General features: G+C 42.3%; 1 protein-coding gene across 3 annotated transcripts in view; it reads left to right on the top strand.

Moving 5' to 3' along the window:
• Positions 1-15,919, top strand: part of RIMKLA (ribosomal modification protein rimK like family member A) — a 40,072-nt gene that overhangs the window by 413 nt on the left and 23,740 nt on the right. For all 3 annotated transcript variants that reach the window (XR_010835882.1, XM_059075057.2, XM_067009970.1), the window contains exon 2: positions 14,605-14,835. Coding sequence is in view for 2 of the 3 variants with exons in the window: in XM_059075057.2 (XP_058931040.1) it covers positions 14,605-14,835 (231 nt within the window). In the remaining variant the exon portion in view is untranslated. The remainder of the gene's footprint in view (positions 1-14,604; positions 14,836-15,919) is intronic.

Genomic DNA, 15,919 nt, shown 5'->3' with positions numbered 1-15,919 from the left:
TTCTTTGACCACCAGCATCTGCCCTGAGGTCAAGATTTGAGAACAGGATTTAATTCACTTAGGAGACTTAGTTTGGAAGGAACTCAAATTCACTTGAAGCCTCCTGGAGGTCCGAGGAAAATCAAGCTAACCCCAAATTAGCCAATTGTGCTCGCACTGATACGCTGTCAGTTTAGAATTATAGAAGCCCACACTAAATTTACAAAATTGCCATTAGGATGAATGTTTTTAAAAGTTTTCCAAGAGTGTCTAAGCATCATTAATGCACTACATAGAATATTATTCCCAAGCTAGGAACCTGCAGATGGGGAGAAATCTGAGAAAGATTGGAGTCACCTCTTGAGTGTAACGTGGGAGAGAAGACCTTTGATGGGTTTTCTTTAAACTCATCTTCCTCCCTGAAAGTACTGAATTCCGATTCCAGAAAAGCCAAGATTTCAGGTACAGACCATTCTGGCCTCACCGATTTCTCCACTGCTGTGTCCAAGAGATTTTTTTGGGTAAGACATGGTTATCATCTGTGACCATGACCTCAAGAGGTTATGTATGTTTTTAGGTATTCTTAATTATCCTAATACAAACAGTCTGTGACTTAGGAATCCTGGCTTAGGAACCTCCCCCTGGCTTGCTGTTTTGAGTCTCTCCAGCCTCCAGTCTGGAGGTATCCAGTCACTTAAGGGGGGGTCCAGGACTCAAGGAGCTTTGGGCCCAATGAGAGTGCTTCTTGGAATACCATTCATATTATTTCAATCATGCCTGGTTACATTAACTCATAATTTGTTACTTTTCTTTGGCAGGGGAAAGGGGTTCCAAATTCTGAACAGGCTGTTTAGGAATGAGATTTTGAATATGACCTGTTTCTAAGTAGAACATATCTGTCCCAGATGTTTCATCCATAAATTTATCTGAACCCTTCATAAGTAATATCAGATTGTATAGTCTGTTGGAGAAATATACTACAGACATCAGGTATCATACATTTAGTCTAAAACAGTGGCTGTCAGCCATAAAGGGCACCATCTCTCTAGTCTTGATTTGCTAAAACTCTCAGTTCGTTAACATAGAACTAATTCTTGGACAGGGAATCAGTAGAATTGGATTCTTATTACAACTTTGCTGCTAATGAGTATCTTGGCTTTGCCTTGGCCAAGTCACTTTATGTCTTTGAATCTCAGGTTTCTCATTTATAAAACTAAGGGTTAGGGTTCCTCCAGCTCTAAAATTCTGCATCAGTACCATACTTAAATGGAATAATCTGTTCTATTTTACTGATCTAAATCTAGTATATACATCTTTCCACCCCAAGAGTTTGCTCTTTATTTATTTGTTTTACAGCCTGTAAAGATGCCTTTTTGAGATACAGACACATCATTCCACATCATGTTCCTTTTTGTAGACCCATCATGCATTCTGTGAAGGAGAAGGGAAATGCTCTTTGTTTTGTATCTAAGACCCCATGTTAAAGAATCAGTCATAGGAAAAGAGAAAATTAAATTCTAATGCTGCAGGAAACATTTCACCCCTTTCATTTAGTGTCTTAAAATTTTTCTGGAATTCATGTGTGAATGTATCTCAGTCTATTCAGAAACGAGGAGTTACTTCTTTTTAAACTACATAGTTATTTACCTAGTCGATGGAGAAACTGAAGACAGGGATTTTTTGAAGCAGTTTTAATTATTTTGCTAATTCAGAGATTGCCCCACACAAATCACAACACATAAAACAAACCTATTAGATCACTGTTTCTGCCGTCCAAAGCAGTCAAAAGATTTATTTGGTGCATGGGGGGATTAATTAAACACAAGGAAGTGAATTCCATGAGAAGACTGAGCTCGTTTGCTTTGTTCAGGGATGTAACAGTGTCTAAATAGTGCCTCACACCTTAATAGGCACTGAAGAAATATTTTTGAATGAATAAAGATATGCAGTCTACTTCCCAGTTTCATCTAGAGTCAACTGTAGAAAACTGTTGGTAATTTGCTGAGCCAAAGTATTCCTCTGAAATAAACTCTAGAACTTACTAGCTTCAGAGTTACAATGACATCGATGCTATTTCCCATTTGAGAATTATTGTGAGAGCTGGGAAGGAGTTTGGGATCACCCATTCTGACCCCTTCATTTTACAAATGAAAAACCTGGTGCTCAAAAAAACGAAGTGACTTGCTCAGTGCCATCCAGCTAATTGGCAGCAAACTGACATTTAAAAACCTGGTCTCCTAATTCCCAGCCAGTGATAATGGAATAAGTATGCCTTAGGACATCAGATGTGGAACTGAACTGAATTATATTAAATTGAGGGTAGACAGTGACATTGCAAAGTAATGTGATAGTTTAGGAAGTTAAGGTACCACCTTTACTCAGGCTCCTTTCTATTCTTTCTTGAGATTCGTGTGGGAGTAGATGAAGGGGTCAGTTTGGGACACGTATGGGCAGTGACTCTACCAGTTTCTTAAATTCATTGCCAATCTTCCCTCCATGGAGGCTAGTGGGAACTCAAATACAGAGATGAGAATTTCAGGTTATATCTGAAATAGGATTCAGACAAGAGGTTAAAAGTTTGGGATTTAAAGATTGCAGTTATTTTTAACTAGATAATACAAGTAAGCTGAAGAAGCTGTGCAAATGTAAGGTTTTATGGTTATTATTTTTAACCCCGTGGTCTGCCCTACCCAGCATGGATTTGGGTGGGGGAGGCTACTGGGAAGAGTGAATGACCTTCAGGTGACTGAAGCAATCCTGTAGAAAACACTTTCCCTTCACCTTCCTGCTGGATGTAGCATTATGAGAATCCTATCCACTGCCATTTCCTTCTTAGAAACCACAAGTTCTTCATTCATTGAACACAAATTTGTTAATTTTTCTCAATCCCAAGGATAAAGTGGTGGTGAATGTGGCACCAAAATGCACATAGTAATATTCAAAGCAAAATTCGTGGAGTGTTTATCGTGTTCCAGGCATAGGTCTAGGTTCTTCTTACACATTAATCTGATAAACATCAGTCAGGGTGTCTGGGCACATAGTGCTGACTGGTAGTTGGGACCAACGCTCAGTAATTCTGGACTCAGCACTTTCTGTTTCCTCTCTTCCACTCCACCCTATGCTTCAGCCTATACTGACCTCCCTGCCCCTTGTGCTGAAATTGCCTCTGCCTGAGATGCCTGTCTGGTCCAGCTTCCTCCCCCATGGGGAACTTTTATTCACCCTTCATATCCCACTCAAGTCACTCTTCTCTATACAATCTGTCTTGACTCCTTACCCAGCCCCCAGGAATCTCTCTCTTCCATCTGCTGCCCAATAACATTGTGCAGACCTTCTAAGATAGCATTCATCATGTTTTATTATAATTTATCTATTTACAAAGTTTATCTTCTCTCACCCCCTAAATGACTGGGTATTCCTCAAATATATGCTCTGGAACAGGTACATAGTAGACCTTCAGTTGATGTTTGTTGGTTGACTGAGTGAAGTGCCTTAGAGGCTAATTCAGCCATGTGAGATGTACTGTAATTAGCTGCTGTGTCTGGGAGATCATGATTGGACGCATAACTGTTTTTGTGACAAGCACATTTACTTATTTGAGGGCAGAGTCACTGGTGCAAATCAAGTTTTTTGACCACCCAAAGGTCTTTACAATTAACTGTCTCAAGAAAAAAGTATAGTCCCAAACTCAGGGACAGATACCAAGACAGAAGAAATGAATCTGCCATGGAAATGAGGATGTGTTGCAGTTTGGCTTCTAGGAGCAGGATGATTCAGCATTCTTCCCTTATTTTCGGAGCTAAAACCTTGGTGTCCATATGGCAGTTTCTAGGTCAGGTTCTTTACGTTAAGGTGTTCTGGACTACTTTCACTTGGTTCTTTGTAGTGACCAGATAAGTAATATTTAAAAGGTTTGGGTAGGGGGAAATTCTAAGTAAACTTTAATGAGGAAATGGTCTTATTGCAGCCTTCCAAAAGACAACAGGGGCCTCACAGAGAAAGGATGGACTCCCATTACTGTGCAAGAAGACACTAGCAGAAAAGGGTACCATGCTCACCTTTGCGCACAAAGGTTGATCTTTAACCTCAGTCCCTGCTAAAGGCCTGTGCCTGACACCTTGTAATCCAAAGAAACCACCATCCAGCACTAGTGGAAAGGTCAGTAGGTGGAAACACCAACCATGTAATGTTTCCAAACTGATGTGAGTGCTGAATGGATACACTTTACCCCATGAGTCCACATTTATAATTGTGGGCTGACCTCAAGGGCTGAGGATGGGTTGAAGTGTTTCTAACAGCTGTTTTTAGGGACAGCTCATGAACTGTGTTGGAAAACGTTCTAGAACCAATAGATTGGGATCCTTAGTGGATCTCAAAGCCTTGCTTTATAGGTTTCTGAACCACCTGTTGTTGCTACCATACACCTCCACCAAATTTGTTAGGCTTGCCTGGTGGAAGGGACACAGCCATCATCAGAGAGGTCCACGTCGTCTCCATCCATCCACACCTCCTTGTCATTCCCCTTATTAGCAGAGAGTCCATGGACATCCAGGTACGTCGCTGCTAGCCTCACCTCACTCCACCCACTTCCCCAGTAGGTAGGTGGGTCACCTTACCCATTTCCTGGAGAGACTTCACCTTATTAGGGCTTTATATTGTAGTTTTTTAATACAAAACTGCAAGATCTGAAATTCTCAATCTAGTTCTACTTGTTCCTTCACTATTAAAAAGTAACTCAAGACTTCTGCTTTGAGGAAGTGATACATTTAAGTTACTTTGCATTGCAGAATGAACAGGAATAATGGTTCTTCCTATAACTCTGTTATTAATACTTAAATATCTTTTATTTGTCAGTTAATCTTCACAACAGTCCTATTCATTCCTTTACTTCATTCCACAAATATCAATTGGGTACCCACTCTGTGCCAAGCCAGGCACTGTGCTAGGTGCTGGAGATATAACAGAGAGTAAGAGCAGACACAGTCTCACTCATTATTATTATTTCATTCATTCATTTGCTCAACGATATCTGTCGACTGCCTACTATGTGAGGGGTGTTGATCTAGGTACCAGAACAAAACAGGCAGAAATCCCTGCCTCTGAAGGAGCTTACCTTCTAGATGGGGAGATAGAATACAAACAAGATAAAACACATTAGTATTTGGTGAAAAGAGCTAAGGAGGAAAAAAGTAAGGAAGGGAAAAGGAGGGAAAAAGTAGCACATTTCTGGGGGCAGAAAAAGGGATTGTAATTTTAGATAGGGTGGCTGGAGTGGTCCTCACCCAGAACATGATGTTTAAGTAAAGACCTGAAGGAGATGAGGATGCAAGCTGTTTGGATATCTGGGAGTAGAGTGGTTCAGGCAAGAGGGAACAACAAGGAAACCAGTGTGGCCAAAGCAGAGTTAATGAGCATTAGGAGAGGTGGTCAGAGAGGTGGTGTGGGGGGAGTCAATATATAGGGCCTTGTGGGTCACGGAAGGACATTGTATTTTACTCTGGAATGAGCTGGGAATCTACTGAAGAGTTTTGAACAGAGGGGTGACATGACCTGCCCTATGTTCACAGGGTCATACAGGCCACAGTATTGAGAATAGACTGATGACAGCAAGGGCAGAAGCAGAGAGATGGCTTAGGAGTTTCTTGCTGAAGTTCAGGTGACAGATGATGGATGATGGTTGTTGGACTAGAATGATTTCAGGGGAGGAGGTGAAAAGTGACTGGATTTTTGGATATATTTTGAAGACAGAGTTGTCAGAATTTGCCTGCTGGATCAGACATTGGATATGTAGACATTGGACTGATCAATGAGGACTCCAAAGTTTGTCCTGAGCAGCTGCAAGAATAAAGTTTGCCATTTACTCATATGGAAAGCATGTGAGAGGAGTAGGTTTGGTCAGGTGATGAGGATCAGATCTCAGTCTAAGGTACCCATTAAACATCCAAATGGAAATGGCAAGTAGGCAGTTTATCATATCAACTTGGGATTCAGGGGAGAGCCCTGGCCTGAAGATATCAAAAGTAGGAGCATCTCCATACACCTATCACGGGAGTGACTGTCGACAGAAATGAGGTCCAAGGACTGAGCTCTGGGGCACTCCACTGTTTAGTGGTTGGGGAGAGGAGGAGGAACCACCAAAGAATCCTAAGTAAAAGAAATAAACCCCGGAGAGTGTGGCGTCCTGGAAGCCAAGTGGAAGAGGTGTTTAAAGAAGGAAGACATGATGAGACTGTTTCAGCTATTGCTGGTTAATCAAGTTAAGATGAGGACTGAGAACTGACCGTTGGATTTAGAATGTGGACTTAGCATTAGTGACTCTGATAAGAGCAGTTTCAATGAAGTAATGGATAACAGGGAATATACACGCTGTCTTAAGAGTTTTGTTATAAAGGAAAGGTGAAAAATGGGTTGATAACTTGCTACAGACTGAACTGTATTTTCCCAAACTTCATACATTGAAGCCCTAACCCCCAATGTGATGGTATTTGGAGGTGGGGCCTTTGGAAGGTCATTAGGTTTAGATGAGGTCATGAGGGTGATACCCTCATGAATGGTATTAGTGCCTTTATAAGAAGAGATGAGAGAACTTGACACCTCTCTCTCCCTCTCCCCCTCCCTCTCCCCCCCCTCTCCCCCTCTCTCTCCCCCCCCTCTCCCCCTCTCCCCCTCTCCCCCTCTCCCCCTCTCCCCCTCTCCTCCTCTCCCCCTCTCCCTCCCTCTCCTTGCCATGTGAGGATACAGCAAGAAGGCCACTGTCTGCAAGCTAGGAACAGAACCCAATAATGCTGGCACCCTGATATCAGACTTCTAGTCTCCATAACTGTGAGAAATAAATGTCTGTTGTTTAAGCCACCAAGCCTATGGTATTTTGTAATAGCAGCCTGAGCTAAGATATTGCTCAAAGATGGATTTGAGAGGATTTTCTTAAAGAAGGGAGAAATAACAGAATATTGTATGCTGGTGTGAATGATCCAATAGAGAGAGAGAAATTGGTGATGTAGGAGAGAGAGGTGACTTGCTGGAGCAGTGCCTTACATGACTGAGAGGGATTGGGATCTAGTGCCTATTTCGAGGAGTTGACCTAAGCTAGGAACAAAGACACTTCAGCCATTATAATAGAGAAGGTCACCTATTGGCACAGGTGCAGGTGGGTAGATGTGATAGTGGGAAGTTAAAGAGAAGTTCTTTTCTGATTGCTTCAGTTTTTCTCCCTGAAATAGGAAGAGTGAGAATGAAGAGGAGGGAGGAAGAAGTGAAGATCTGAAGCAAGAAAAGAAAGTGTGAAATAGTTGTCCGGTGTTGAGGGAGAGTGAATGGACTAGGGAAACAATGCTTAGCAGGCAGCAATAAGGATGCCCTTGAGATCAGTCAGCAGGTTTGTGTATTTTTTCTTCAGACATGCTCCACTGCACAGGAGGGCGTATGAAGTAGGCAGAGTTGGATCAGGCTAACTGGGGTTGTGGTTTAGCCAAGCAAGAAATGGGTGCAAGGATTTGTGGATATTTGTAGTGCTTGACTATGGAAATGAAATAGGGTATGAAGGGAGTGAGGGACAGTGAAAAGGTGGGGGATCCATGCATGGTAGTTCCAGGTGGTGTGAAAATGTGGCTGGAGTTGGGGTACTATAGAGTGAGCTGGAAAGATAGGAGATGGTGTTTGGAGATGGGAGTTATGATCACTGCATAAAGTCTAGAATGTAACTGGTACTGGTGGCGGGGATGGGGTGGTGGACAAGATCCTTGGAGGAAAGGAGGTCAAGAAACAGAGAGGCCTGGGAATTGGAAGAATTCTTCATGGGGATATTGAAATCACCAATATCTATGACAGCACAGGAGAGTCAGTGAGTCTGGAGCTAAAGCTTCAAGGACAGGGGAGTGACTGGGGTCTTTAGATGACCTGTACAAGTGGGGAGATGTGCGGTGTTGTCAGATGAGAGTCAAGTTGGGTGTTTTAGGAGGAGAGAAGGATGCTGGTCAAGTGCAATGAGAAGCTAGGAGCACGTCTCTCCTACCTCTAGGCCCAGTAACCCCAGGTGAGAGGGAGAGAAAACCCACCACAGCTTGGGAGGGCTGGTGGGGAAGCAGTGTCGCTGGGGAGAGCCAGGGTTCAGTTAGACTCAGAAAAAGAAGGGGAAGTAAACAGTTGCTGAAACGTCCAAGGATAGATTTGCTGCCCATTGAGTCGCATTGATTGAGTCCCCGAGGGCACCGGGGAGATGGGCAGGAGTGGAAGGTGGGAGTAGAAAAGGCAATGTCAGGGACTTCCCTGGTGGTCCAGTAGTTAAGAATCTGCCTTCCAATGCAGGGGATGTAGGTTCAATCCTTGGTCAGGGAACTAAGATCCCACATGCCTTGGGGCAACTAAGCCCGTGCAGCACAATGAAGTGAAGATCCAGCGCCAGAGCCAGGTGGGGTTCAGAGTCCAGGGAAGTGACATGGCCTTGGGGACGGGAATCTTGAGAGCCTGATAGGAAAGGAGAAAACGGCTTGATGAGATTTGTCTTTGTGGCTGCGAGGAAACATTGTGTTGGTGAGGTGTGGGAGAGAGGATGGTTTTCAAGTTCTTCCATTTTACAGAAGAGGAAACTGAGACCCAGGGACATTTTTTTGTGTCTTGCCAAGCTGTTAAATGACGGCACAGAATTAAATCAAGTCTCTGACTTGGAGGCCAGGACTTTATCTACTTTGCCATAATTGCCTTTCATCTCATGTGTCCTCAACTTCTTGAAAGGCCTTTGCAAATACGTTTGCCCTGGCTGTCGCAGAACTCAGTGCTTATGAGTTGCCATGCCTTTACCATTGACTTGTTTCTGAAGGGTAGACATTATGCATTTATTAGTTTTACACATTTCTTCTGAGCCCAGAAGCTCTGCGAGTCAACATCTCCTTTCTGAAACTTTCCTTGATTCTCAGAAATAATCACCTAACTGTTCCCTCCTCCTTCTCTGTCACTGTACCCTGATATATATGCCTGCTAGAGCAGTTCTCACGTTGTGTTAGAACCTCCCCACCCCCTGCCCAAACCAGACTGATAACTCTTCTTAATACCCCAGGTGTTCTGCATAGAGCATCAATGACATTAGTTACAGTTGTCTGTTTCTTCTTAAATTCCAGGGATATTGTTTGTTACACTCACACCTCAACCCCTATGCCCAGCCTTGTAGACGGTGCCTGTCAGAGGCCCTCCCATGTCCCTTTTGCTCTTACCATTTGATGGCATTGTGTCCATCCTCCCCTCTTGCCCTACACTGCCGCCGCCACCGGTCTAACCATCAGCAGCTGAATCTCTGCCTGAGGGCTTTCTCTGGTCACAGGAGCTCACTTTGCCCACACATGCATGGCAAGCCGGAAGGACCAGGGAATTAATACCACACCTCTGGATCAGCTCTCAACCAAAGACAGGGTTGGTATATAAATATTATAAATTGCTAGCTTCCTCACCCCTTGGGTGGGGTAACCAAGGAGTGTGCACTAAACCATTTCTTATTGTCGCCTGGCAAGATTAAGCCCTGGGTGCCAAGGTGATCACTCACTTCATTACACACCTTTTATTTGCAGCATTGCCTTCTCTACTTCCCCCTCCAGTGTTTCCTGAAATTACCACCGTGATAATAGACCTCTTGCCCTTCAGTCCTTATCTCCAGGAGTCCTTCTGGGGAAACCCAAACTAACACTGGGCTTGGCCCAAAGTAGGTGCTCAATAAATCTTCACTGAATGAATGCATGAAACAATAAATGTGTGTTGAGTGACTGAATGAATTAAAATTATGTTGATATATTTCTCTGTAAGGAGATGATAAGCTCCTGGTATGCAGAGATCACCTGGCTCATCTTTGTATTCCTGCTTCAGAGTATGTCTGATTCATCTCAACAGTTCAGTGAAGGTTGAATTGAATTAAATGACCTCAGATTAGCAGTTGGTGGAAAGAGAAGGTGGCCATATAATGACTGTAGGTCTTAATGAGGTAGAGGTGAGATTTCTTTGGACATTGTAACAAAAACCTTTGAAAGGGAAGGAGGAGTGGCATAGCATCTACTGGTAAGAATAAAAGTAACTTCCTCATGAGAAAATGCTGGGGGGTAGGGTAGAAAGAGACCAGAGAAAAACTGGAGAGTGATTGAGATGAGCCTGATCATGTTTGGGATGCCACATCTCCCTCCTAACACAACACAATAAATGTGCAGCACTTAATGGATTATTATCCACTTATTTTATTTATAGTGTTGATTCCTTTTTAACAACTCTCAGAGCTTCACTACCAGCCATGGTTACATGATCCTGCTCAAATGTAATGGTCCTAAAAGCTGCCGTAAGTGAGGTCCTTGCTTGCTCTCCTGCTACAGTGTCCTGCTATTTTCTTATTTCTGCCACTTGCTTTGTACATGAAGGGTTTTGTTTTGTTTTGTTTTTTCCTGGCATACAGGAAGCCAGTACAGTTTTGAAGCTTGCTTTTTAGATGTGAAGCCAGGGATGCATATGTGTGTACATGAATGAGTGTTGTGTGCCCACTGGTCTGGAGGGTGGTGACCCACTGTGCATCAGTTCTGTGTAAATGCAAAGATTTTGACAGTCACAGCTAGTGCAGAGATGCATATACAAGATGTCTTCTTTTTTTAATGGAAGCATAGTTGATTTACAATGTTGTGCTAATTTCTGCTGTACAGCAAAGTGACTCAGAGTTATACATATATGTACATTCTTTTTTTTATATTCTTTTCCATTATGGTTTATCCCAGGATACTGAATACAGTTCCCTATGCTACATAGTAGGACCTTGTTGTTTATTTACTCTAAATGTAATAGTTTGCATCTGCTAACCCCAAACTCCCAGTCCATTCCTCTCCCTCCCTCCCTCCCCCTTGGCAACCACAAGTCTGTTCTCTATGTTTTTTTTTTTTTTTTTAACAAGATGTCTTTAATTTAAATGCAATAATACATATGAATGTTCTTGGCAAATTTCCTCAAACACAATAGATGATCAGTAAAAATGTTAGGCAAATTCAGATCTGGATGACTGCACCTTTTATTTTCCATGCTTCTTCCCTGTATTGGTATGAATGATTGAGAATGGCTTTTAATTCTTAGAGCTCTACTTTCCAATAATGTTTTGTTTATTTCTAAAGCTATTTCTCTGTATTATTAAGCGCATTTCTTTGCTGTTGTACATATAAATGCAAAAGTCTAGTTTTGTAGAATTAATTTAATCCAGTATATAGGTTAGAAAAAAAACAGGCTCAGTTCTTTGGAAAAGTTACTCATTTTTCTATCTTGTTTTTAATACATTAAAATATTTCCAAATATAAATAATAGAGTCAAAAACATAATTACCCATAAAAGTATATTATTCTTTTTAGAAGTAATATGGAGAAAATATTGTGGTTTCAAAAAGTTGATTTAGACTAGGTTGGCTATTGGTCATTATACTAACTAGTTTGGGGACTGATCTTTTTCACTATCTTATTGACCTGTTTGGGGACATAGTGATCATTTTAGTTTTTAAAAAAAGTGGTTTGAGGCTAAATAGTAAATCTCAATCCCAGTCTAGCAATCTGGGAGATCCCCAAATATCCCAGAAGTAATTCAGCTCCTTTCCCACCACCTTGCTTCCCAGGTCAAGGTGATGCCTGAGGGCACTAGGGCACTTAATCGCATGAAATCCCTTGTTATTGAGGGCACGAGCCCCTCATTGTTCAGGGCTTTCTTTCCAATGCTGGCAGCCAAGCAGAGCCCTCCCCTCCTTGAGGTCCTGCATCAGCCCTTCATTCCCTTGGTTTAAGGCCCAGAAATTGCAGTGGGAACATTAAGGAACCCAGGAAAGGTGACACATTAAGCTCCATCCTTTCCCAAGAGGAGATATTAATGGGGAGAGGGAGAGAGATTACTAAGTGGTTAAAGGCTTCAGAAATCACTGACAGGTTTGCCAAGTGCCAGCCTTAAACCCAAGCTGTACTTGGCCGTGGCTCTGTGGAATTGCTGTTCCTGCTAAAGGATGCCACGGTAAGCAGCAGACTCTTGTCTCCTACTTCTAGAAATGGTGATTTAGACAAGGTGCAAACAGCGAAGAAAAGGGGCATGAACATGGGACAAGTGACGTTTCCCCTTAGCAAGGATGCTGGAGCTGGGTCAATGGGCAAAGAAGTAACTGGTTGTGCATATGTTTTCCCTAAACACATCACGTCCCTCTCTGCACAGAGCTGGACGGCCAGCACAGTAAGAGACCAGACCTGTCTAACTGCTTGGGAGAGCCTTTTCAGCTCCACGTTAACCCATTCCATTCTTCATTTATTAAAGGCTTCAGTTGGAATGAGCCAGGCCCAAAGATTTACCTTTGGAGAAGAGAGATGAAATCCTGGTAAGACTTCCTAGGTGTACGTGAATCTGCTTATCGAGGCTGAGCTGTCTCTCTCCACTTGTGGTTGGTATTTCCAGGAATGACTGAATTCTTTTCTTCCCATTTAGAAGTTTAACTGTTTGTCTGTGGTCTCATGTTGAGATTTAAAACCCAGACGTTTCTGCTGCTTCTCATCTCTCTAGGTCACTTTTCTGTTGCAAAGCCATTTTTTCTCATCAGGTGGTACAAATCTCCATAAAGTGTCCTACCTTGCTCAGTAGAGTGTCTGTGCAATAATAATGCCAGTGCCTTGCATATCTATAACGTTTTGTAGTTCTCAAAGCATTTTTGCATATATTATCTCATTATGTAATGTTGTTCTGGGCTGTTGCTTTTCCCCTGAGTGTTCTGTATTTTACTTGCCATTTTCACCAACTTGAATACTTTTCTTTCTTCTCCTACCCGTTTTGAGGATATTATTCAGGGTTTGCTCTTTTCCCCCTTTCATATTATTTTCCCCAGGGGCTCTAAGTGGCAGAGGAAAAAGCATGTATAAATGATACTGTTTTCTGATGGCAAAGTAAAGATAACCTGAATGCTGTTTGTAAATCATCCCTGAGAATTATATTCCATTTCCTTGGGTTCACACTATCAGCAGATGTACTAAAAACAATTTAACTCAATGATTGTGCTTACGCTCTTTTTTAAAATTGGTGAAACATCTAGAATGAGAGGAAACTGTGCAAGTTAGATCCATGTAGTAGTTTTGCGGTTTTGGTTTTTCTGTTTGCTTGCTTTTGTTTTGTTTTGCTTAGAGTTTTTATATTGATATTATTCATCCCACAATAGAGGAATAGTAACTTCCTTAGTACCTTTTGTTTTCTTGGAGTTATATGGTTGTACACTTTTATCACTTATGAAAGCAAAGGTGCTTTAGGTTAAAGCCTAAAAGATGGTTCTCAAACTGTGTTTAAAATGTTTTCTGTAGAGCATTTTAGAGACTCCTTTAAGGTTCACTAAGGCAGACCAAGTAGTTCCCTGAACTCACTTCTCATTGCCCTATCCAGTCTATTTCCTGTCTCCATCATTCCATCCCCAGATGCTGGGTGCATCAGAGATGCCTATATAACTACTTAGAGTAATGCAAACCATAGGATATCAGGGTTGAAAGAGATTAAGCAGGTTACTGTGAGCTTATCTAACTTTTGCATTCCTTCTGTGCCATCTTCAGATGACCAATGAGCCTCAGCCCATTCCATCCTAAGGCAGAGGAAAAGTATCCCTTTTGTCGAGCCCAAATCTATCTCCATGTAGCTTCTGTATAATTAAACAAACATTGAGTGCCTATCATGCAGCAGATACTGTTCTAGGGGCTGGGCATACAGAAGTGAACAGTCAGACAAAATAATGCTCTTTTGGATAGCTCCTCAGCTGTACCTCCTGAGGTCATAGAGGACACGCCAAATAATTCTGCATGGAGCCGCACAGATAATTGAAGACTGCACTCCTGTTCCTCTGAGTCTTCACTACAAGCTAATTCTACCAGTTCATCCAGTGTCATACAGGTTTAAGTCCTTTGGCTATATGTTTTGTGATGCATTCTAGTTTTTCTTAATATGGAATTGATTTTTAGTATATTGACTTTTTAAAAGTTTTTTGTTATCAAGGTAATACACAGTTGGAGATATTTTGGAAAATACTGATAAGAGTAAACAGAAAATTATCTATAATCCCATTACCCACTGTTAAAATGTTGGTATATTTCCTTCTAGCATTTTCTAACTTGTACTGATAATTTTGTATCCTGTTTTTTTTACCTAACATTGACATTTTTACATTCATTATATTCGTAATATTCCAGATGACTTTTAAAGACGAAGTCATATAAGAGTAGTAAAGATACCATAAGTGACCTTTACTGCATTCCTTGTCATTAAGTCTCCAGCCTCCTAGGCCACTACATTTTGAGTAATACTAGTCCTACATGGAAGGAGGGTGCTGGACTGCATTATCTCCTATGGATTCTTCTAACTTGGATAATTCTTGATATGCTGCTCTTCCCCCAGCCCCCTGCCCCGCCCTGTTCATTCTTTTGTGTTTCCTCAATGTCATGCTCTGCCCATTTGTTTGGAGTATAGGGTGGATGGTAGCTTCTCATTACAACAGGATATCCAAGTGCCAGTTTCAAGGCTATCTTCCTGCTAGGTTCAGTCTTGAGGAGTCTGTTGGAACCAGTGCTTCTGGTGGGACTAGATGATGGCCAGCCCAGAGCTCATTTCTTCCTTTGATTGCAGGCCTGCAGCTGAACCAGAAGGCGCTCACCACTTTCCCAGACGTGGTGCTTGTCCGGGTGTCCACACCCTCAGTGCAGTCAGACAGTGACATCACCGTCCTGCGACACCTGGAGAAGTTGGGCTGCCGCTTAGTCAACCGCCCACAGAGCATTCTGAACTGCATCAACAAATTCTGGACATTCCAGGAGCTGGCTGGACATGGGGTTCCCATGCCGGACACCTTCTCCTATGGTGAGTGTCCTTAAAATAGGATTGAGACTTGTCTTTCCAAATAGCCTGCATCCCTATGTTCTCTCTCCCCAGAAGGCCTCTGGTATCTCTTGTTGGTTTTCAAGGTGAATCTGTTCATCTTAGATGATTCACATCCTGAGTCTTTATCATAGTCATTCCCTCTGTCTGAAATGTCTTTGCTTCTTTCTCTCTGGAATTCATTCATTAAATATGTAGCTGGCATGCACTATGTGCCAACTACCACAATAGGCTCTAGGCTCTAGCAATAAGTAAGCGAGTCCTACCCTCAGGGCATTCCCAGTTCATCAGAGGCAATTTCAATGCAGTGCCAGGATAAGAGTTAGTGCAAGGTGGTATGGGAATACACAGGAGAGCTCCTAATTTAGTTTAGTAGGTGATGAGGAAAGAAGGCTTCCCAAAAGAGAGAACATCTAAACTAGCCGAAGTTATCCAGCTAAAGCAAGGAGGGGAGGGGAGCAGTCTAAGAAGAAAGAAGAATATAGAAAGACCTAGAGGCACGAGAGAGCATGACCGATTGGTGGTATTTTGAATAGTTTGTGGAACGTCAAGGAGATAGAGTTGAGATATAAGGCTAGAAAGATAAGAAGTCACCATATACAGTACATGAAAGAGATCAGGGGTAATCCTGAGACTAACAGGAAGTTATTGGAGGGCTTTAAGCAAGGAAATGACCTGATCAGAGTTCAGAATGTCACTTTGGCTTCACTGGAGAAGGAATTGGACCAGGGGCAAAGTAGAGACAGGATATGTACTGGTAGGCTTTATAAACAATGCAATTGAGCAATGATAGTCTAAACTAAGGTGGTCATAGTAAGAATGAAGATAAGTGAACAGATTCAGGACTTAGGAAGGAGACAGAAATATTAGGACATGATGATTGAGTGGCTATGAGGAGCATGGAGAGGAATCAAGAGTGACTCTGGTTTCTGGTTTGGGCAACCAGATGTGAAAGTAAACACTCACTGAGACTGGAAGAATGGAGGAGGAGAAACAGCTTGGTGGGTAGGGCAAGGCATTGTCGGAAGAGGTTATTATAGTTTGGGACACATTCTGTTTGAGGTGT

The sequence above is a fragment of the Kogia breviceps genome, chromosome 1 (assembly GCF_026419965.1).
Source record: "Kogia breviceps isolate mKogBre1 chromosome 1, mKogBre1 haplotype 1, whole genome shotgun sequence".
Taxonomy (NCBI): Eukaryota; Metazoa; Chordata; class Mammalia; order Artiodactyla; family Physeteridae; genus Kogia; species Kogia breviceps.
This window is presented reverse-complemented; position numbering and strand designations above follow the sequence as displayed.